The 25614-nt window shown below is 38.6% G+C and overlaps 1 protein-coding gene across 1 annotated transcript in view; it reads right to left on the reverse strand.

The window, feature by feature from the left end:
- exoc4 (exocyst complex component 4) overlaps positions 1 to 25614 on the reverse strand; it is a 160396-nt gene that overhangs the window by 37733 nt on the left and 97049 nt on the right. The window contains exon 11 of the mRNA XM_052118956.1: positions 22425 to 22644. Within this exon, the coding sequence (XP_051974916.1) occupies positions 22425 to 22644 (220 nt within the window). The remainder of the gene's footprint in view (positions 1 to 22424; positions 22645 to 25614) is intronic.

The following is a 25614-nucleotide window of genomic DNA, read 5'->3' on the forward strand; positions in this document are numbered from 1 at the left end:
ATTTGTTATAATCTGAAGCCTGGGCATCACCTCAATTTATTTCTATGTATCAGACTTTTGCTTTTGAGACTCTAAATAGCACAGTTGTTAAGATGCAGGAGAGGTTCTACATTGAGGTCAGGGTTGGGTTTAAGCGTTAAGAGAGGTTGGCCGGTGCAGGTCACTTCTAAAAAAGATGGTGATGGACTACAGGGTGCTGCAGTCTATCAGCTCAATAGCTCCCTTTGAGCAAACAGGTCAAATAGCCTGAAAAACAAACACTATCAAAACCCTCCATTCACCTGTAAAAGAATGATAGTCCTGCTGCCACAGATGAAGCACTAAGATGTGTGTGTGTGTGTGTGTGTGTGTGTGTGTGTGTGTGTGTGTGTGTGTGTGTGTGTGTGTGTGTGCGCGCACGAATGCGTGCGTGAGAAACATATGACCACTGGTATTATTTTATGTGTGTGCTGTGACTGTGACAATGGACACTCAGCACAACAGCAATCATAATTGCCCATCCACAGAAGAGTAACTAACCGATGGAAGACAACATGGCAAACCTCCACCTATCCAATAAGAAGCTTTTAGGCACTTCCTCTTCCTCAACCCTCTCTACCATTCACCAATTGTATGCTGCCATCAAAACTAATGATGCTAATTGGGGCTGTCATTGTTATTACCTTAAATATTTTTTTTTTTTTGAATAATTCTAATTTTAAAATCAGCTGATTCTTAAACTGATGTTGTTTCCTTAGTCCACAAGAGGGTGCATTAAATACATAAACCATACAGCGCCATTATATTATTGCAAAGGCTATTTAAAAAAAGGCTATTATTTTTGGCTGTAAAAAAAAAAAAAAAAAAGGTCATTCCATTTTCAACTAATGCGCATAAAATAAATAAATTAAAAGTTTTAGTCGGTCCATATTCTCAAATGTTAAGACAAAAGTAAAATGAGGAGGGGGGGGGGGTGCTTTAGTAGGCAGTCCACATGGTGTTACACTGGTACTGATACCACAGTATATACTACCCCAGACTCGAGCTTCATAATAACAGTGAAACACAACATTGTTTTTATTCATTACAGTTGTATGTAGGGTAGCAATATTCCCAGATAGCAATCGTATTTGGCTGAACTCGGGGGCGAGTTCAATCAGATGGAACACAACAGAATGGAACAAAACACAAGAATCTCCAGTTGAACTCCTTTCCTGACAAACCATTTAAACAACTCATTGCTTAATCTGAGACAAACTTATAAGAGTGCAAGACACAATGGGCAAAGACCTCCACCAACTGTAAGGGGCTGTTCACACCTAACACATTTGCAACCATCCATTTTCTTTTCTATATAAACGCGCGCTAGACGAACGTCTTTGTATTTGTTTATACATAATCTTGTGCAGGAGTGCTGTTTTTAAGATGCTAAGTCTAATTAAAAAGACATTTAAAAAGTAAATTGAGACACCTGCTTTCTGTTACACCGTCTTTTTTGCACTGTCTCTAGCCTTTTTTAGTCATCGGTCTTAAGTCACTGCCAGTGCTTGACACAAATCCAAAATTCGAATACACAGTTTTAGCATTTGAATGTGCATTGTTTTCTTAAATTCGACTAATATTCGAAATTCAAAGTTTTATTTGACAGCCCTAATGCTAATGCATCGAGTAACTCTCTCCTTGACCCACGAAAAGAAGCCCTGCCACAAATAGGCCCACGTTTAGGGCTGTCATAATTATGAAATTTGTCTGACGATTAATTGTCTGTTTTAGGGCTATGATGATTGTCTATTTTGGGGCTTTCGTGATTAATTGTCATATAAATTGTGATATTTCTTAAGGTGTAATTGTGCTTTATGCACCTTAAGTCTTTTTTACATGTTTAACTTCAAATCTATAAATTAAATAATAAAATAAGTATATATTATTTCCTTTTAAGACTTCAAAACTATATGAATAACATGAAAATAATGTTTTAAATATCAAAATATTTTCGAAATATGTTTCTCTTTTTGGTCTACTTTAGTTTCGGTCTATTTTACATTTACACTGTTGTTTTGAAGATTTTGTTGTAACCAGCACTAACTCAATCCAACCCCTACCCATTGCACATTGTGACCCATCCTGCCCAGCAGGAGGCAGTGGTGTATGCCCCAGATTTGTTTGTTCTTATTTGTGCATTTGACGTACAAGCTGACGTTAATACACATATCAAGGCCTACTGCTACTGCTAAAAACATTTTTATGACTTCTGAGACAGCATTAAATTCCAGGACATTTCAAGACCTGGAAATCACAATTTTAATATTCCCTGATATTTCCAGATTTTCCATGACCATGGGAATCCTGCACAAACAAAAGCGATTCACTGAATTGAATTAAACTTTGCTGATTCACAGAAATAAATCAAGCAATCCTCATCGGTTATGAGGTTTAAATAAAAAATACTGTATTATTAAAAAATCTCTAGTCTTAACACTCAAACTAGATTTGTTACCAAGCAGTGGGTGCAAAATGGTCCTGTTGCCACTGTTTTTAGGGAACTTAATGGTCAAATAAAAAGTGCATTAAAATAATCACAAAATTCAATATATTGGTTCATTTTATATTACCAACTAAATAAAATATGTTCAATCGTCCAGCCCTAAAAGATGCTACAGAGAATAACCAGGGAAATGTCCCAGAAGCTTCAACATTTTGCACTCTTCACTATGCCTCCTCTCTCTCTAATTTGCAAGCTCAATATTTCCCAGTAAACAAAGTCTCTAAGCTCCATTATTCAAGTAACAAATGCCCCAGCGCTCTGCGGTACATGTCTAATTCTCCTCATTTAACACACTCATTCATCTTAGCCCCAGAAATCATTAAAAAGTAATCAAGCTCCAGAGAGAGAAAGAGAGTGAGAGAAGCAATGAGTTGAGAGATGGATAGAAGAAGCCTCACAAGAGAAACAGACAGACAAACAGACAGACCTACAGATGGAGAGAGCTTTAGAGAAAAATCTAACCAGCAGAGGTTCTCTTGTCTCATCGCTGGCAAAATCCTTCCTTTCTACTTAAAATGTCACACTGTGCGATGGGAGGTTTGAGATCTGTTCCCGTCTGTTCACTAAATTTCTGACTAGATTTATACTCCGCTCACAGTACAGATCACCTCTGAATTCTTATTTGAGTGTGTCCAGCGGAGAGAGCCTTGATTACAGTCCTGCATGAGCTCTGCTTCTTTGTATGGAGGTGTTTTAGAGAGTAGAGCTGCTGAAGGGAGTGTTTGCTAATGGCAGAATGTTTAGCGCAGTATAAATGAAGAGAGTCGTAATAATGAACGCTCAGTGTGTATTTGGACTTGACTGGTGAGCGTCAACGATTGGGAAGCACAACACAGCGGAGCAGAACTTATCACACATGGCTCAGGGACACATAAAGGCTTAAATGTGCGAGTATACACCAAGGGGTTTTAAACTACGGCCCAGGTGCCATCTTCCGAAATAGAACGGTATTTGGCACACTATTGAATAATTATATAAAGTATAAATATTCTGAACACTGGGTGTTGCTATCACATACAGCCAGATTTCACAATGCATCATATCCACTAGTGCATTCTCTATGCAGTCGCCACCAGCTTTATCCACTGGCAGAGTTCAACAGTAGTTTGTAACATTTCGGTTTCAGAAAAAGAATGATGCATTTGTTATAGGACTGCTATCAGGTTAGATACTTATATAGATGATCTAATCGTTCTTGTTAAAATGTCCCAATACCAGTGTGATTACCGCCTCCTCCTTGCCCATCCTTTGTGTTACAGTGGTGCCGGAACCTGGGAGGGAGGAGGGGTGTACTGTCGCAGAGTCCTCGCTGCTGCCATCCTCCAGGGGAGCAGCCATGGCTGTCTGCCTTGGGACGGAGGGGTCATTGCTGGCTGCCGAGAGCCGGAGGAACCACGGCCGTCTGCAGAGAAGGGGAGGAGTGTTTCCATCTGCCAGGGGCCGGAGGACTCTCTGCCTTCCACCAGAATGCGAAGGAGCAGTTGAGGACCAGGTGATAGCGCGTCCCAAGCGTGCCTCCCTTCGTCTCTCCCCCCAGGTTGACAGAACGGCCAGAAGGGAAGTGGGGGTTAGTCAGACTGGTGGGGCCACGGCCTGAATCAGGTGGGGGAGGAGTGTGATGAGGAGGTGGGTTGTGTGTGTTGGAGCATGGTCGTTGCTGAATCCACTGATCAGGGGGAGAGCAAGATAAAGGCCGGCCAGAGGCGCTGGTTCGAGAGAGAGATGCATGCGGCCACGATGCACATTTGTTTATGTTAGTTTTAAGTTTACCATTAAACTATGTTTACTGTTCTGCCAGTTCACGCCTCCTCCTTGCCTATCCTAATATGTCCTCTGTAACAACGGGAGATTTAATTCATTGTAGAGAATTGGTTCATTCTGATGTTTCATTGAAACATGATAAATGAGAGTAAGAAAATAGGAGAGGGAGCAAATACACTCGCACATCTATGCCAGTACTTCACACTTCAGCTTGCAATAGGCATCGACCGAATAAAAAGGAGGACAATAATTTTGATTTCATTAAAATCGTACTTGTAACACAAGTAATAAGAGAACAGAAAATATGATTGCATTACTAAAAATAAAAAGTTATTGCTTTGAATCACATCATAGGAAAATTTAATCTGGTTCTGATTATTGTGATGTGTCACACTAAACAATGCTCAGTAGCAGTTCAATATGTCTTTGCAGTGACACTGAATGGGCATCAAAAATAATATTTCCTTTAAACATTTTACATCACTGTTCCATTACACGTGTTCTTGGTGAGAGAATTATCCTTTATTAACACAAGGGTTTTGTTTGATGAGGAGTGTTGTCTGTATAGCTGGAGTGCAGACTAACCCCTATCAAGGTTGTAGATAAAGACTTATTCCAATGGTAGGTACATTCCTTATATATTATCCGTTCACATAATATTAAGCATATAATATATAAAGATAATGCAAAAGTGTCAATCTAGTAGAATGTAGCCTTTATTTTAATTATTACAATGATGTGGCCAGCAATACATTATTGTTTTTATTGTTTGGGGGGATCTGGCCTCCAATTAAAATAACTTAGACACCCCTGGCATATACACTCTCACAGAATACTAAGGGAAGCAGTGAAAGTCATAGTAGAAAGGGTAGAGCTCTCAGAAATGGCTGCCAATAGCATCCAAATCTCTAGCAGGAAAAGCTTCCAAACAAGTTTATGAAAAATAGACTATTTCAGCTCAGCTGCTACCTGGAAAGACAGCACACTTAGCTGCAGATACAAAAGAAGCAGGCAGAGAGTAAATGAGTGATGCACCAAAATTTCAGCCAATGAAAAATGTATGTCTAAAATGCCATAAAACGGCATTTTCAGTTTTGGACAAAGAAGAAAATAGGCTGATAATCTTGAAGTCTTGGATCTATGAACACGAACTGAAAAAATCTAATAAAAGAAACTTTGACATGGAGAAAAAAGGTCATATTTAATATTAATAACAGTTGCTATCTTGCTGGAAAGAATAATACAATTTAAATTATTCCAAACAAAGGACTTTGTAATTGAATATTTAGCATTTTCAGTTTTGGTTTCCAGCTCAGTGTGTCAAGAATTTTCGGTCTCGGCTGAGAATATTTGTTTAATTAGAAATGTGGATTTTCTCATTTTACTGTAGTTTCCAATAGGACAACCGTTCCACTCAGATCAGAATACAAGCCTGTGGACAGACGCCGAGAAGAGGTGTGTGTGTATGGAGTTCAGAGCTTTTAACCTGAACCATTCCACCACTTTAATTACACCACAACACACACAGACACACTACTAGAGCATGAAATACAAACACACACATGCACATACACACAAAACTATGCCAGCAGGTCAATAACACAAACATTTATAAATGTGTGTACATACTTGCAAACATGATATTAGCAGGATGTCTAGTAAATTAATATAGTACACCATATTTGTGTGTTCCTAGATGCATGAAAACACACACACACACACACACACACACACCACACACACACACACACACACACACACACACACACACTCCAACAGCCATCTCCAGGGTAAAGGAGTGTAATGCATAAGAAAGGCAGTGGTGCGACAGTTCATTCATCACTGTCAATGATCGTAAACCTCTGAGACCCACAAACATGCATACACTTGCCAACAGGACCCTGTCGCTCAACTACAAAACCACCACAATGCAACTTTGAGGACAGATGTAGACACAGGAGGTTGCTTCTGTTGGTACATGAAGCACTACATATGCATATGTGTGTGAAATGTGAAACTTGTTTAAAGGTGAAGTGCGTCCAAGTAGTCCATCCGATTTGAGATTTATAGTACAATTCTTCCAAGGGCATCCGATAACTTTTGTTATTCTAGGATCGGCAACATAATGCACTCAAAAACGGCATCTCCTACAGTATAAGCACAGGCGTCATTTATGGGTGGGATGGGTGAGACATGTCCCTACCACTTTTTAAAATAGCTTTCATCAGGTAAGTGTCTAATGCAGAAGAAACTGACAGAATTTTCAGTTTTGGTTGAACTATTCCTTTATATCTCTACTGTATTTCAGCACTGAGTCTGACAGCATTTTAGATCTACACAGAGGTGAAACAGAGGCCAAACACATCACAAACAGCAAACACACATGACATGCGTAAGAACAAAATGTAAGCCTGTCATTTCTTCTAAGATGTTGTGTGTGAGTGACAAGCTCGACCAGCAAAGCAAACAATGTAGCACAAAAGCGCCAGAACTGCATTTCCTGCTGTAAATCTGCCAGCAGCAGGATTAAGCCTGATTTCTTAGGATTGATTTAAAACATGTACATTGAATCTCCATCTCTGGGGAAGAGCTGATTACAGAACAAATGAATACAGAATTCAATCCAAATGTAAATCCACATTCATCATGGCTGAGGGTCAATCTCAGTGCTAGATGTGGCTTATATGTGTGTATTAGGTTTGATCTGGGTATTGAGTAATGGTCATAGTGTCCCCTATACATTGTTCTATTACTACTATTGAGTGAGAATTGTCAGGATTTTGTGTATCCACCTCTAACCTTAAATCTCCAAACATCCCTTTCCCATGTCTTTCTCTTTTTCTGAGTTCTTCAAAGCCATATGGCCTAATTTCAGCAGACGAATGGGGGCTGCACATAAATTCATCATAAATGTACCAGCTCTAAGTTTCTTTATGATTTGTTCTCAATCACACACACAAAATCACACCCTTTGAAACAGCACCATATGGGGCTAATGGTGCAGAGAGGGGAACAAACAGAAGGCAATGATATACACATTATCATTATGGAAAGGACACTGATAGCAATCTGTAAATCGGGCAGTATTTTACTGTATTATGAACAATTTATTACTGTGGAGTGATTACACAGTATGCTAATGCATTTCACAGTTGCGTTATGGGTAAATATACTCAGTGGTTTTACAATACAGCATTTATGATTTACTGTAAATCCAAATAACAAGTACTTCAAGGCTGATCACTCTTGGTAAGACATTTAAAACATGAATTAGTTGCACTATCGACTAACGTGATCTGTACTACATTGGTGCATCTGATTTTTTCACTAAAAATAACTAATTTGGGATCATATTCAGAACACTTGCCATTTTTAGTGTTTAAGTCATTTAGACGAATGCAACAGTGCTTTTTGTTTTGTCCTTTCCTGAACTTCACTGATCCTGCTCACTATGCATGCACTATATGCAAAAGAGAGAAAGGGATTGACTTTGGTGATGGAATGACTTTAGGTGAGTAAATTATGGTAGAATTTTACCTGTGGGCAGTCTGGGTGTGAGCCGTTTTGAGTCTTGGGTGAAATAACCATTATGAGAAAAGCTCCCACATTTACACATAACTAAGGACAACACTTTTGAATGCTTTAGCAAGATTAAAACCATTTTTTAATTTATTTTTCAGGGGATTAAATTCTGCCCAGTAAATAAATAAATGCTAGCAATTGAAAGCAAAGTCAAAAGTAAGCACATCTTGTGATATGTCATAATATTTTTTCCTGTTAAAAATATTGGTAGAGGTGATATACAAATGTACTCAATCTTATGTTGTTCAAACCCCATATGAATTTCTTATGCTGAAATCTTAAAGAATTAGATCACCCATAATTTTATTCTCATCATTTTCTGACCCTCATGCCATCACAGACATGTTGATCTTTCTTCAGCAGAACTCAAATGAAGATTTTTGAAAAAATATTTCAGCTATGTAAGTCTATAAAAAGTGAATGGTTGCCAAATTTCTGAAGCTCCAAAAATCACATATAGCCATCATAAAAGTAACCCAAACGACTCCAGTGGACTTCAGAAGATATTAATTAATTCACCAGAGTTGTATGGATTACTTGTATGATGGCTAGATATTCCTCAAAAAATCTTTGTTTGTGTTCTGTTGAAGAAAGACTGGGACGTCTGGGATGGTTTGAGTGTGAGGATTTTCATTTTTGGGTGAACTAATCATTATGAGAAACGCTTCATGTGGGGATGGAGACTTGGTCTGTTTGCGGGTGATAGGGAGGGGTGTGGCTCATCATGCTGGTTAAAGAAATTTCTAACAGCTGTTTATTGTTACAGTGATGGTGGAGAGAGACCTTAAAAATCAGCCAAACACTGCAGAGAAGTCAGAGAAAGAACGACACGAGGGCAACATCTTCTGAGTGTTTCATATTTCTGAGTGTTGAGACGTTTATTAATTGAAGGTCACGTTTATTGAGAGTTTTCTGTGTTACACTCCCACATTTACACATAACTAAGGACAACACTCTGGAATGCTTTAGCAAGATTAAAACTATTTACTTATTTATTTTTAAGGGGATTCAGTTCTGCCCAGTAAATAATTGGATGTCTATTGAAATCAAAGTCAAATGTAAGCACATCTTGTAATATGCCATAATATTTAAATATGTTAAAAAGCTTTATATACAAAGGTGATATACAAATTCTGTCATAATTAACTCGTCATTATGTTGTTCAAAACCCATATGAATTTCTTATGCTGAAGAAAAAAGGAGATATCTTAATAAATATTTCTAGCCTTCTTATCAAATCAATGGCAGTGGACAGTGCCTTCATGCAGCTTGTGCATCATATTCCAGGTATGACATGTTCACTTTGTGTGATTAACAGATTAAAATTATATAAATATATATTAGTTTACTAGTTTGGAGCGGCATTAGCGAGAAATGTTGAAAAACAAATGGTCATGCATCGTAGAACATTTATTTAGAATTTATTTCTAACGTTCATTGTGAGGATCAATCCAGACTCCACGTGCTCCAGAAGTGGCAAGAAGTTGCAAACGAAGAAAGTCTAGCTTGAATCCTCGTGTTGCTTCCTCCAACCATCTGGGAGTTTTTTAATTTGAGTTTGTAAAATTATTAATCTACCACAAGAGAGTGTGTTGTGCTCAGGAATTTATGTAAGAAAGTATTTGAAGTGAACGACTGCATTTATTCAGGAGTGTTACAAATGAAAAAGTTAAAATGTTATTGCAAGAATGAAAATGCTTTCATACCTGTGAATGAGGCTTATTATTAGTATGGACATGCAGAAGTGTTACCGTAATTTAAAGCTCTTATTGAAACTGAAAGGAGTGGGAATGTAGTTAATTATGATACAAAGAAATAACTGATGATTTGACTTCATTTTGAAGATCCATTACACAATAAAAGTTATTGAAGTCTCATTTTGTTGTAATTTTTATTCATTCACTGACATTGTTAAAGTAGTAACAGTTCTATAATGTGTATATATTGTATTTCAGAAAATAAACTGAAGAAAGTGACCAGCCAATCACTGTAAATTTTACAGTGTAACAGTTAGGGCTGGTTATCGTAAAAACAAATTTGACATTACCTCAAAAAAACGTTGGTTTTATTTTTTTTTTACAGACTCAAAGACTCATCTCCTGAGCCTTCTGGTCTCCTCACGCCAGGGTCGGCAGTGGCAGAGGCTATAACATAAATGTGAAGAGGGGAAAAAACAAAACAAGAAAGCTAAACTGTTAATTCAGCCAACCCTAAGGATGAGTACGGTTTAACAAGATAACTAGTTTAATGGGCGTTAAACTTGAACAGTTACTGTCAACCTTCGAATTAGCTAGCTATCTATAGCCATACATCCAAACAATATCCAAGTTTATAGGGCTATGTCACCGCACACAGAAATGTTAATTTAACAAGTACACAAGCATGTACCACAACAAGTTAGCTGATTTTGTTTGTTGGTTTGTTTGCTAAACATTAACCGACCTGTCGGAGTCCCAGTCATAGCACCGCTGTATTCATCAGTAGTTTTGGAGGAGGGCTTGTGTGGTGGGCATGAGGACGCTGAGAGGATGACTGAACCGGCTCAGTCTTCTTGCAGTCGAAGATGGAGTAACTTCCTGCTCTTAAGTTTATTCTGTGCACTGTCAAGTGCTTCATCAGATTTGTTGTGTTGCCGGTCTTGGCAGCAATTATCTTGTCGCAAATATTGCATTGCGCGCTGTTGGAATCGAGCCTAGTGAAATGTAGCCACCCTTTGATCTTTTCCAAATTGTTTACATCTATGGGGGTTGGGACGCATACACACTACAGCCTCACGTGTGAGCCGTGTCTCTGGGCGTAACCAGCGTAAACTATTGTTTTTCCTTGATGCCTAAACACAGCCAAACACCGGCACTTTTAGATTTGGGCACATCTAGCATGCTACATGCTTATCACTGACGTTGATGAGATTAACCCCTTAGGTATCGAAATTTGGTACCGAACGACAAGACATTTTATGATACTCGATAGTTTAGAGGCAATTCAGTCGGTGCTTAAAATGTATCAAGCTCGATACCCAGCCCTAGCAACAGTATCTATTCATTGTATTACAGTACAATACAACACTGGCGCAAGAAAACAGAAAAAACACTGTAACAGCATAATGCTGTAACTACAATTTACTGGCAAACTGCTGCTAGTTTGTTTATTCTGTATTTATACTGTAATTTCTACATAATTTTTTTTTTACTGTTGATGGTTGTGTACACATACACGTATGCATGCACACACCTCGCAGCAACACCCTGATGCACTGGAAACATATGGAAATATATTCAAATGACTCAAATCATGCCACAAACTGTACTTCTCTCAAATCCAGCTAAATTTTGTATTTCTTTGTCGGCCTAAACCCAGAAAGCCTGCTTTTCAGCACTTGGAATGGCAAGTGAATTGGCTACATTTTAAACTTTCTTTTGTTTTACTTCCACAGGTAGAGATTAGCATCCTTCTTTCTAGGGATCATTGGCAAGAGAGGGGGATTTGTATTCGGCCCACAGGTGAAGAAACCCTCTGCAGGCTACTCTGGTGCAGCTGATGTCCAAAAGTGTAAAGCTCTAAAAGGCCCAGGTACACTTTGTTTTTCTGTGTCTGATTGCGCACGGTCGACTGCCTTGCATTTCATAGTATGCTCTTTCAGCAACGAGGACAAAAAGTATACTTTGGCATTTAGTTAGAGATGGCAGACAAATTCTAAGGAAAAGACTAAATCTGTGGTGAGTGTAGCAAAAGTAACAGATATGGTAATGAGAGAAAGCAGAAAAACAGAATCTAGGGTGTGAGTGTGCCCTAAAAGGGCAGCAGAAAGTAAGCACTCTGTATCACTGTCAGCAGAATCTTGATAAATTTCATCAGTTCAATTGAAAAGACTGCAGTCTTTTGAAGTAATAGAATGAATTCACCTCATAAATCAAATTTTGGTCTGGAATTGCCTGACCAACACTTAAGGGTAGTGGTTCTCAACTGCTGGGTGGCAGTTCTGTTATGACAGGGTTGCAGGCAGCAGAGAAAAAATGCATTTAAACTGCAACTAACCAAATTATCGTGCACTAACACCTCGTCCTAACCAGACGAGACGCAATACGATTCCAGCAACAAGCAATCTGTCTGTCCACACTAGGCGTGGCACAACACAGTGATATTTCTACACTTTTTGATCACATCCTTATTCAGTCTGTTACAAATGTTTATGTCCATGTGGTACTGCTGTTGTACGCTGTGAACGGCTCGTACTCGGTCCGCTGAGGTCGTTGGTTTGCTTTAATGGATAATCTCAATGTGCTGGTCACACCCGCGATGGCGGAAATTCACAAACAGCCCAACGTGGTTGGACGACAACACAGCAAATCTCATTCGTGGTAACAGTGATTTACAGTAATACATTGAGTATTATTAGCAGCAATGAGCGGACTCAGCGGTCCGTAAACTTTACAAGCAATAACATTGATACAAAAGAATAACAAACTATAATAATTTATCTCTGCCCAGAGATAAACCTCTTACTTGAATTGCCAGAGGACATGGGTAGAATGTGTGTTCGTCCGTCGTTTGACTGCAACTCAGTTCCTCGAAGTTCGGATGATGACAGGAGGCCTTTTCCTCACTCTGTCGGCGGGCAGTACGGCGGCTGCTTCTCAGCGGGTTGGCGGAGATATCAGCAAAGTCGACTCCAAGAGTCGAAGGAAGAGAAATCTTCTTTCTTCACTTCTGCAGGCAAAAGGGTGAGATGCGAGTTGCTTGATGGTCTCCTTCCAATCCGTTAGCGTGCTCGGTGAAATATGGAGAATCTCGTCTCATCCAGCGAGATGGAGATTGTATGGAAAAAGTTGAGGTATGTATGTTACTTCCTTGGGCAACAAGGCTACACCTGGGAGCAGCAGGCCTGCAAATAGACGTGGCACATACTGTGGCTGTAAGCAAGCTAAGAAGGAAAATCCGGAGTTTTATACTCTCAATGACATCAAGGTTGAGGGATGCGTTCTGTCATGTGCTTCATCCAATAGGAGTTGAGAGTTTGATCCTTCAGTATCTCACACCTAGGTGTAAAGTGAGCAAGGCTTGATGGGATCTGTAGTCTGTTTGGACTCCCTTTGTTTGATTTCGCCGCTGTTTTTGTGTTATCAGGGTTTGAGTGCTCCTATATGCCTCAGTCAGGCTTTATGATGGTGTATAGGCCTGCCTTTGTCTCCTATCTGAGCACATGAGGCCCAACATAATATATTAGCGTAGTTACATTATGCAATCATATAGGTTTTTTAGATCTCCTAACCCCCTGACCCCCTAATCTGGGTAGCTCAGCGAGTAAAGACGCTGACTACCACCCCTGGAGTCATGAGTTCGAATCCAGGGTGTGCTGAGTGACTCCAGCCAGGTCTCCTAAGCAACCAAATTGGTCGCTATAATGTGTGGTTCTCGCACTTGGAGGGGTGCGTGGTGAGTTGTCCGTGGATGCTGCAGAGAATAGCGTGAAGCCCACACACTTGCTATGTCTCTGCGGTGACACACTCAACAAGCCACGTAATAAGATGCGCGGATTGATGGTCTCAGACGCGGAGGCAACTGAGATTTGTCCTAAGCCACCCTGATTGAGTCACTACGTCACCACGAGGACTAAGTGCTCATTGGGAATTGGGTATTCCAAATTGAGGAGAAAAGACGATAAAGGAATAAACAATGATAAAATTCCGATGCTCTTCACGTAAGTCTATTGACTGAAAACAATGTGCTTGCTGGATGCATCAGAAACAGATGCTAGAGGGTGCTTTTGGCATTCACTTGTTGACACGTGAGGCTCTTGCACAAGTGGCAGTATCTGGTACTGTGTTACCAACAATAGGTTATGTGCAAATCACTGATTGTTTGTGCATATGCGTATGTGTCTCTGAAATAAAAAGATACAAAATCCCTGCAGTCCCAGCCAATGCCACCCAGATGTGAATTGTTCCTTGATTGGCTGTTGTAATTTCTGTGGTGATGAGAACTTCTTAATAAAGGTCCACAGCGTTTCTTTGCCACACCGAGCTGTACTATTCTAATGGAGCCAGCACTACAGGGTGCCAATCAACAGACATCACACACACATAAACAAACCAAATATACACCCCCAAACAACACAGACCCTCCAAACAAAAAGGTCACTCTCATTACCTCAACCCTAGACTGATGTGTAGTGGAGTGAGTGTGTGTTGTCAGTGAATGCAGTGTGATTAAAAAGGTCATCTTCATTAGCAAAGCGCTAGTGGCAGCTTGAGTCCACATTTCAGAAAAAGCTTTGACTGAATGGCACAGAAATACAGTAAATCACATCTCCAAAAACAGACTTGTGAATAAAATACAGCTTTGACAAATCTTAGACCACTACAGTTACAAACACAAATTCATTGAAATGTAATGCTTGAAACAACTGTACTGAAATCACCTTTGTCTGCGATTTACCATGATAATGTTGCAAAATTAAGGATTCTATGAAAAATGTGGGGCCCTAAAATGTCTGCACTTTGGATCTCTGAAAATTTAGGGCCTCAACTCTTTAAGCAGAAAATATGTACATGAAACATACAATATATTTTAATTAAGTACAATAGTAATTATAAAAAAAAAAAAACACATTTACTAGCTCTGAAAAATAACATGATCATATACACATTGATAATCGCTATTATTATGTGGTTAATATGTAATTACATTGTAGTTACAAATGAACAACCATTTACAATGTAATCAAATATTAATTTTCATTACTTTGGTCAAAATTGCCATAATCCATCAACTTCAGCTGAATTCAAAAGAGTGTGGAAGTAAATGTGTACTTGTAAGAGGAGTCTCGTCCTTGTAAGTAGAACAGTTGATCCTATGTTGGGGAAGATTAATAGAGCCAATCTCTGAACAGGCCACACAGTGACCCCCCACAACATTTCTAATGAAACTAAATCAATCAGTTGGCCTGGGACCTGCAGATAGCATCAGAGAAACAGATCGGGCAAGTGAGAGAAAGAGAAAGGGAGAAGACTTTAAGCAACATAGCGCAGACAGAGTTTGGATGGCCACTTGCTCTGATATCTCTGGCCTTGTTGCCAGTGCAGAAGGATTGAGGGCAACCGACTTCAGTATCCAGGACAGGACTGCTGATAGCAAAAGTTGTTTGTGTTGCTTGATACTGCAACCTTTAATGCTACTGCAGAAACACCTCTCAATGTCAGGGCAGACGTTTGTCAATTCTCATTCGTGCCAAGGCTTATTTTCTGTGATTCTGTGTTCCAACTTTTCAAAAATGTATATTGTTTTTAGTTAGATTTAACTAAATGTCTGCTTTCAAATAAAACATATTTAGAACAACAGTCTTTTCCAAGCAGTCACACATTTTTCACCCAAATCTTTGGGCAAATATTTAATTAGCGTTTATGAAAATTAGGCTGTACGGGATACTGTAGAAGTACAGTCTGTTAAATATGTTGTATTGTTGTGTACTTTGGTGTTGATCGTTCAGCTGAAAAAAAATGTATCTCACCAAAAGAAAAAAGAAGAAGAGAGAAACAATTTCAGTGTACCGAACTTTCAAAATCCCTCACAGACTAATTTTCATTTGCATCAATTATAACATGCCATTTAACTTGACTAATGTCAATGGTCACCCGTAATCTGTAATACGAGTACAAACTGGCAAACTCATAAGAAATCGTACAAGTTTGCTACAAAAAAAAAAAAAAAAACTTTTATTACTTCAGGGAAAAATAAACACACCAACAATTAAATTAAATTTAACCCCTTACCCAAACCCTAAACCTACACTATAAAAACATTCTGTAATTTTAATGGTAAAAGACTGTAAAAATGCTACAGAAATAAAATGTTAATTGATTAACAAATATTAACTGTAAAATATACAATACATTTTTAAATATATTTTAAAAGACAATACAGTAGTTTTTACAATAAAATGTTGTGTACATGACATTTTTTGGATGTGAAAAGTATAATTTTCCTGTATAATTAATGATAAAAAAGTAAATAGTTTAACAAGAGAGTACATGAACTGTTTACAGTAAATTAATATTAAAATGACAGTAAAAAAAAAAAAAAACAATAACTGGGCGTTCCCACAATTTCCTGCATGACCCATCATATTTCATAATATTTTATGGGAATTGTTATGTTTATTTTTATTTTTAATATCAGTTACATACATTGGGGTGTTGTGTTTTGTATTTAATGTAGTTTAGTTACTGTTTACTGCATTATTTAAATTTCACATGTGTTACCCTGTTTGTCTTTAGTGTTTAGTGTTTGTGTGAGTGAAACTGAGCACTGTCTTTTCATGTTCATTGGGCAATGCTCCTGGAAGAGCCACAATTGGTGAACTTCATATCTTTTTTTACAGTGCCATCATGGTCATGTAAATTACAAGTTTTAAACTGTAAAATGTACAAGTTGTTCTGTAAAGTTGTTCACATTTCACATTACAGTATTTTTTGGTCATTTGTATTGCATTAATAAATATAATGAGAAGCCAGATATGTTCACAGATGTTTTTTCCCTTATAATAAAGAGTTGTATAGGAGGCTAGAATTTTTTTTATAGATTTTAAATTCAGTTTGATTATTGGTTGGTCAATATGGTAATAAACCTTTTTCATACGAGCCAAGTCATATGATATCGCCATCTTGTATGATTTATTACAAGTTGTCATGAGACTATGTTGGTCACCCCAACAAAAATAAGTAGATTTTTGGGTGACACAGATGACAATACATTTGATAAAAATACGTAAAAATGCTTACAAAAATGGGTGTAACAACAAAGTCCGTCCTGAGACCCATCCTCATTTGTGGTACTTTGAAGTGAATGTGTGTGTGTTAACATGGTTCCTGCTGGCAAAGAGCAGTATATTTAATGTTGTGAAACTAAAGGCATCCCCCTTTCCCTACGGATCAATGCTCCACTTCTCTCATGCTGATTACTCATAAAACACCTGCTGTAACATCCGAACCATGGCACCTGCACTACACACATACACACGCAGACTCTCTTAGTCATCATCCCTTTGACCACAGGAGAGCACTACTTTAAGCATCATTTGCCTCCTCCATTTGGTCTGCAATGGATCTCAAAGGCAATAGACACTCTGGAGAGAAGCCACACTCAACTTTAAAATGGTCTCTCTAAGGTTGAATGGCTGTCCATTGTGAGAAGACAATAAGTTGGGGTCATTTTTTGCTTTTTCAGTGAGGCAAATGGCACACTGCACAAGCAGGGAATTATGGATGCTGGAAAACGTAACTTTTAGTTCACAAATAAAATGAAACTGCTACACACATATAGTACTTACTTTCATGCTGTTCTGATAGTCTCTCTGTTTCAGGTGATTATATGCTAATAAAGCAGAGGGGGGCGGGTAATTCCCCTGATATGCCAAACAGTAGCAAATAAAACTGTGTGACTCTGGGCAGCAGTCCCAAGTAACTTTTATTATTGCTGACACACTAAATACATGCACAAAACAATCAAAACAGAATCAGACCCTCTTTCCATCATTAATGTGTTTGCACTAGCTATTGAACAGCTGCTTTCAATGACCTGACCAAAGCATTTGATCATCTTCCAAGCTGCACAATGAGGTCAGTTCCTGCTACTTAGTAATATTGTGAATTCTCAATAAAATGTTGCTATGAGACAAAATCTGCTTTTAGGATGGCCCAAACAAAGCATTATCAATATCTCAAGTGCCTCTGTCAAAAGTGTCTTGAAAACACCTTTTAAGGGTGCAGTTGGGTGAACAAGTGCTTTCCCAATGCTGTGCTAAATCTCTTTTCACTGCAACAGTTCAGAATCAACAGGCACTTTATGGATACAGACACAAACATACATAACAAGCTTAATGTTTGGGAACTCAAACATCTTCATTAAAACAGAGCTCCATAAAGGAGTTTATTAAATGTGTACTCTCTCTCTTCATCTGCCACTCTGCGTATCTCTCTAACACATACACAGTACAAACCAGCAAATGTTTCTCAAGAGTACAAAGTAAAAGGCAGAGCTGGGATTTGTCACATGTGCTATGAGGAGCAGAGCTGCGGCATCTTTGATTGAAGGTACTTAAAAATAAAAAAATTAAAAAAGCCCAAACAAAAGAGAATTTTACGGAGCTCCCGCTTTCCAGAGAGTAGCTCATTAGCCCAGCAGGGTAATTAGCAAGATGCTGCAGTCCTCGTTAAGGAGAAATCATAATCGTAAACAAATGGCTGTGCACATTTGGTGCTATCCCCTCTGTAATGAACTGCCACTGTTCTCAGAATGAAAGCAGTGGGCATGACCCATACATACACAAACACAAAACTCAGAGAGACTTAAGATGACAGGTCTCAGTTTAAAGGGAAACAGGGTCCCATAATGGTTGTCATCTGAGTTGTATGATCTAATCAGAGCCCTGAAATCATCCCACTATCCCAAGTGCATCCCTAATATAGTTAAAGAGACTGCTTCTAATTGAACAGATCATGGATTCCGAGTGTAGAACGACATTAAAATAGCTCATTGCACATATACAATTGCATATAGGAAGTTCACACACTAAAGAACAAAACAATTTTTGTTTTGTATATTGATTGGACTTTCCATTAAGTTAATTGATAAATAAAAACTATTTATTTTTGTAAGACATCCTTTCTAAGCAAAAGTTTTCAAAGTGCCTAACACCTTTGCACAGAACTATATGTAGAGTGGGGTTTAACAGTTCCCTTGTGAAAATGCTTCTATTTAGTATTTTTTCCATTGCAAATTATATTATCAGCATAATATTTTGAGTTAAAGATTACTTAGTAATTATAATATAATAATAAACTTTATTTTATATAGCGCCTTTAAAAGGAGCTTCTCAAGGCACTTTACACAGTAAAAACAAACATAAGGATACAAAACAAAGATTAATGAAATGTATAAACATGCAGATCAAAAATATAACTAAAAATAAATCAGAAAACAAAATTGTGCTTCCTGAATATCAACTGGAAGCGAATTCCACAATTTAGGAGCATAAGATGAAAAAGACCTGTCATCCATAGAACGCAAGCATGTTTGAGGGATAGCCAAAAGACCAGATTGGGAGGAGCACAGATTATGCTTCGGGGTGTATATTGTTAAAAAATCAGAAAAATACTGAGGAGCCAGACCATGCCATGCTTTATAATGTAAGCAGAGGTATTTTAAATCAACACAAAACATGGTAGGGAGCCAGTGCAAGGATTCCAAAATAGGAGTAATGTGGCCACTTGTTCTAGTCCTAGTCATGACCCTAGCTGCTGCATTTTGTACACATTGCAATATGTTAAGTGTGGATTTAGAGACCCCAAAAAGAAGTGCATTACAACTGTCAATGCAGGAAATGACAAAGGTGTTGATCAGCTTTCCAGTCAGAGAAAAAGATAGCACAGGAAGTACTCTTGTTATATGTCTTAACAGCATTCTGCACATGGGGATCAAATGTCAAACTAGCATAAAAAATCACTCCAAGATTCATCAGTTTTCTTTGAAACTCAAGAACACAGCCATCAACAGATAGAGTTATAGAACCTGCTTTACGAAGGTGGTGAGGATAGCCAAAAAGCAAAACCTCAGTCTTATTACTGTTTAGACACTGTTATAATTGTCAGTCATCCATATTTTTATATCAGAAATACAATTTGAAAGAAAAGAAACAGCTACATTTTGACCATGTTTAGAGTGGATGTAGATCTGAGTATCGTTTGCAAAAAAGTGATCAGTTAACTCAGTTAAGACTGAGTGATTTTAATAGTTGCAGCAGCCATTTTTAATGCTACTGGCACAACACCAGTGCTCATGGAGTCAATTATTATGCTGAGAACAGCCGGACACAAGCAGTCAAAACAAGATTTAAATAAACTTGTAGGGAGAGGATCAAGTATGCAAGTGGTGGCTTTCATACATGATAACATTTTAATAAGCGAATCAGGGTCAAGATGAAATAAATTAGAAAAAGGGATACCAGAAAAACTGGACAAACAGAGGGGTGAGGCAGAAGCGATAGATGGCATAAGAATAAGTTTATGGGCATTGTCGATTTTAGAACTAAAAAAGTTAGAAACTTCTTGCATAACTGATGTCAGGCAAGGTGGTGCCACTGTTAACTTTGAGCAGTCTGTTTATAGTGTGAAAGCGATGTCTGGGATTGCTTTGATTATTTCAATAATCTGAGCAAAATAAGAAGATCTAGCAGATTTGATTGCTGCTCTAATCACAAAAGTGGTCTTTCCAAGCTTGGTAATAAAAGTTCAAGCCAGAAAGGCGCTACTTATGCTCCATTTTATGACAATCTGCCTTCTAATAATGGCACTGGCTGCCATTATACCTGGGAGCAGAAAAGAAAATATTATGTGACTTTAAAGGAGAAAAGGAATCCAAGTTAGAGGCAAGAACAGTAAATGTGAAACTTTGTCCTCAAGGGGAGCAGAAAATAAATCACTTAGAGTTGGCAAAATCTGCCTGATCAATGATTTCCACTTTCGGAAATTAACAGTGCGAGAAGAGGACAAGCTTGGATGATGCAATTCCAGATTAAAAAAGATGGCTAAGTTGCCAAAGAGACCAATATCAACCAAAGAGAACTGAGACACAAAAGAATAATTTGCAATCACCAGATCTAAAGTGTGACCATTGTTATGAGAGCCATTAACAAACTGAGTCAAATTAAGACATTCCAGTATAGACAGAAAGTCCTTGGCCATCACTCAGTTATTATGGTCAGTGTGTATATGTTAAAGTCCCCCAAAATAAGGATTCTCTTGAATTTGAGACACAACATTGACAAAAGAAATCGGCACACTCAGACATAAAAGCTTCATTTGAATTTGGAGGTCTACAGGCTGTAGCGATGATGGTTGCTTGCTCTGCGGGGCAGAGATGCTCAAAATGAGGCATTCAAATGACATAAACTGTGATACAGACACAGAGCTTATGTTATATTGCAGATTATATAGCACAATGACACCCACACCTCTGCCAGAGAGTCGGGAAAAATCAAACAGGCCATTACCTGTAGGAGTACTCTGGATAAAAATAAGTCCATCAATTTGTTTGTGCCATGTTTCTGTTAAAAACAATAAATAATTTTTTTTGTCTGTGCTGATGTCCGATAAAAGCAGAGCCTTGTTATTCACAGAACATGCATTAAATAACCCAACATTAACAAGGCTCTGAGACACAGAGGAAAAGGATTTAAGCTCCGAGCGGGAAAGCGATGATAAATTATTGAGGTCAGCACCAGCATAAAACCGTTTTTTGGTCTTTCGCCAAGACATAGGGACAGATATGTATTATATAGAGATAGTATTTAATATGTCCCTCTATTGCTCTATTGACAAACATGGACTCCACAAGTTTGTGCAAAACCTGGTGCATTAGAATTTTTGAATCCAAGGTTTTTAATGTGGACTCTTTTTTGAACCCCACTAGAATAAGAGAAAAGGACTGATTTCATAGAGAATCCGCAGTGCTGGCGGAAACAACCTGAAAATTTTATTCCTCATATGATTATGTGTTTGTGTGTGGCTGTGTGCTGGTGTTTGTATAACCAGTAAATATTGTAAAGGTGAGAATAGAGACAATAGTCAGTCACTTAGCAGATGAACCAAGAACACACATCAGTCTCCATGGTAATAAAAAGCTGCATTTCCTGTGCCTGCAGGAAGCGGCCCTGAGAGAGACGAACAGCAGGCAGCTGGTTGCCGCGGCATTGTGCTGTGTGTTGTACAAGCTGCACTTAACGGCTGATTCCAGGTCAGCCAGTATCAAACACAATTTCAGCTCCAATTATGATGTAGAGTGATAGTGGGGTAGGTGGCCTTTATCGGCACTCTCGGGAGATCGAAGGAGAAGAAACAGGGAGGAAAAAAAATAACCTTCCCCTTCTGTGTAATTCAGAAGAGAAAACAATCAGACAAGGCTTTTGCACACTTGACCGGTAGGCAAATGCTGTTTGAACAGTCTAATGAATGGATGGACTAATGTGCGAGAGAGAGAGCGAGAGAGAGAGAGAGAATAAGATCTTTTGTGTTTGTTTATGTACTTAGCCATAATTTGGGGGTGGCCACTAAATTTCCACTGCAACAGAGAACTGCAAATCCATTGATTTTAATGGGGATGGTGCATCACAAGGTTAAAGAGTAAAACACATGGGTTTGCAAAGGTGATCCACTGTCATTTGACCAAAATTTTAGAACATTTTAACTTTTGCAATTAATTTGAAATACTGATGGTTGACCAATAAGTATTTCAAATAAGCAGGTCCATATAGAAATTCAATTTACTCTATTCCCATTTGATTTCAAACACCCTTAAAACAAATCTTACACATATATTTCCATCAGCTTTCTCTAGTATGTACTGTAAGCCCCCTAATGGAAAAAATGGTTCACAAAGTAAATAAATCGTAAAATAGTTTGCCTCTAGATAGGATTTAGTAAAAGACTGGCATAGAAAAGTTAAAAAGAAAGTGCAGAGAAGAAAAAAAAAACTAATTTGCAAAAATAAAATAAAAAGAATATACCTGTAAAAGAGGTCTTTGAACCCCAAGGTTTTTCATGGTGTCAGCACTAGCAAGGATCTTGAGTGGGTCAGATACTTTAGTCACGGCCTCAATATCCTTATTAGTCTCGGTGCGGACCTGACTGAGGAACAGGTCATTGATGTAGTAGGTGAGGAAGGTTCGTAGCTGACACTGCTTCGCCTGAGCTGGTCCCATAAGTGACTCAATTTCCTGAATGAATCTGTGGACACAAAGTGATCAGACAATGAATGAACAATTTCCCCAAAATTACATAAATGAGACGTACACTATCTGAGCACTTTATTAGGAACACCTGTACACCTACTTATTCATGCAATTATCTAATCATGCAGATAAAGGCCAGGAACTTCAGTTAAAGTTCACATTAACCATCAGAATGAGGAAAGAATGTGATCTCAGTGACAGTGGCATAATTGTTGGTGCTAGACAGCTGGTTTGAGCATTTCTGTAACTGCTGATCTCCTGTGATTTTCACGCACAACAGTCTCTAGAGTTTACTCAGAATGGTGCCAAAAACAACACAAAAAACATCCAGTGAGCTGCAGTTCTGCAGACAGAAATACCTTGTTAATGAGAAAGGTCAACAGAGAATGGCCAGACAGGTTCAAACAGACAGAAAGTCTACGGTATCTCTGATAACCACTCTGTACATTTTTAGTGAGCAGAATAGCATCTCAGAATATACAACATGTCGAACCTTAAGCCGCCGAATGGGCTACAACAGCAGAGGACCCGTCGGGGACTTTATTAGGACAATAGTGAGCTCAGTGAGAGTATGTACAGTATGTACAAGGTTTGTATCAATTTGCCGGTGTCAGACCCATGCCTAGCGGTTAGCATGTGTCCAGCATCCATATTTAGGTGTGTTAGTGTGTCAAGTGGGAGGGTTTAAATCCTCATGTGTCCCAATCCAATTTCCCCTTATTCTTCCCATCATTTGATGTAATCTCTCGAATTTCAATATCAATAAATTGAGTGGTGGTGGTGTAGAGGGCTAAAGCACAGAACTGGTAAGCATAAGGTTGCCGGTTCGATCCCAGCAGCCACCACCATTGTGTTCTTGAGGAAAGCACTTAACTCCAGGTAGCTCAGGGGGATTTTCCTTGTAATAAGTGCACTGTAGTTCGCTTTGGATAAAAATGTCTAGCAAAGAAAATAAGTTCATAAGTGTTCAAGGTTGTAAGTGGCATTATAAAAGATCTAGTCAAATATGACCACCATTTCTAGCTTTTAAGTAATGCACAATCTATGTTAATGAGGGAACAGGACAGGTGTTGAGCAGGGACAGGCCGTCGCATATGAACAGACAGAGGCACATAGATCAGCAAGAATGCTGATTAATCACTGTGAGACTACAGCTGCCCCCCCCCAAACACTAAACACCACCATCAGCATTGCAGAGCCAATTAGTCAAACAGCTGAGGGGAGCCCATCCGCACATGTGTGCGTTAGAGGGATTAACTGCAGAGGCACACCTTTATCCCTCAGTGAGCAACACCTGTACCACTGTGTTTAGTAAAACACTGCCATTTCATCAATGAAATAAGCCTATTAAAGAGGAAAATCATTGAAAATCTCCTTTTACATTTTTAATTAAACTTATGATATTTCCGAGATCATTAAAATGCTGTGAATAGTTTATGATTATTGACCGTTGCCATTACGGTCTCACTATGTTTATCAAAGGGAACATTAACACAGATGGATCTGAGATAAGTGGGAAATAATATTACTTTAACTAGAAGAGAATGTGAGTGCTGCTTACCCATGCAAAACTCAATGCCACAATGCTAGAGTCTAGTGGGTGTTGCTATGTGGCTGCTAAGTGGTTTTTAGTGTGTAGCTATGCAGTTTCTATGGTATTCTGCATGGTGTCTAGGGTATTGCTAGGGGTTGTGGATGGTTGCCAAGTCTATATGATATTCTGGTCCCTAGATATGGCTCGGGTCCATTCTTAGGCCCGAACACATTGAAAAATAAAAGCACCCTGTAGAGCGGATGGGGAGGACCCGGGATGGAATAAAGCACAGCCTGATGGGGAGTGTGAGGGATAAAGGCGGCCGGTGACGACAGTTCGAGAGCGAGAGAAAATTAAGGGCAGCTGCCCTGTATGTGTTTGTGTGTGTCTTTTTACTTAATTAAATATGATTTATATTGTTAAGCCAGTTCTTGCCTCCTCCTTGCCCATCTAAACCCCCTTACACACACCTCACAATTTGATTTAGCCTTCATGTCAGTAGTTTAAATGGTCAGGGAAAAGTTACATGCCAGAGTGTAATACTTGGGGTTAGGGGTTTGTCCAAATGCCATCTGGTCACTAGATCGAGGCATTTTGGTGAGGAACTCTGATCTTCAAGAATGAGAAGTGAGGAAAACATTTATTATTTAATTGAATTGTCATAATTCATATTTGTACTGTGTACTGTTTAATAGCAGAGCGTGGCCATCTGGGTCGTATATAATATATGGCTGGACTTCTCAAGGCCCTCTTGAATAATTTAGCATGGTTTAGAAATACAGCAGAAGATAATGACTCCATCTCCTCTTCATTATGTCACCAATACAAATGTCCTCTATCAGAATTCTTCACACCAGATGGTGTCTTTTACTTTCTGCATCACCCCGTCTGACAGACACACACTCATTGCCACACAAACACGTATCCCCTCACCACCATCATGTGATCATCTTTCCATGTTAATATCTAATTCCATAAATCTGTTTGATCAATGGTGTTATGAGGTAAATAGAAGGTGACAGCTGCCATAAAGGCTGGTTGGCTCAGCTAACAGAGTTCAGCTTCGCCTCAAATCCAGAAGCGAGAAGTGCGGTGGATACATTGTGAGTGAAACAAAAAACACAAAACAAAACCTTCTGTAGTTTAAAGTTTACATTTGATCTGAACAGTGGAAGACAGGTAGAGTGTTCGGCAAATCTGTTTGATAAGCAGTCATATTTTTTACAATTCAGTTTGTCTTTCTTTCACTATTGGACTCTTTTTATTCACTGTTGAATGCCTTACTGCTTTGTAAACTACTATACAGTAATAATAAACTACTATAGTAATAAGTCCTTAATTTCTACATTTAGTATTTTAATTCTAAGATACCCATCTTCATGTGCATGAGCCTTAAGCCTCTAAAACTTTAGTCACGATTTCTTAAAAGGA

Source organism: Xyrauchen texanus, chromosome 45 (genome assembly GCF_025860055.1).
Source record: "Xyrauchen texanus isolate HMW12.3.18 chromosome 45, RBS_HiC_50CHRs, whole genome shotgun sequence".
Lineage (NCBI taxonomy): Eukaryota > Metazoa > Chordata > Actinopteri > Cypriniformes > Catostomidae > Xyrauchen > Xyrauchen texanus.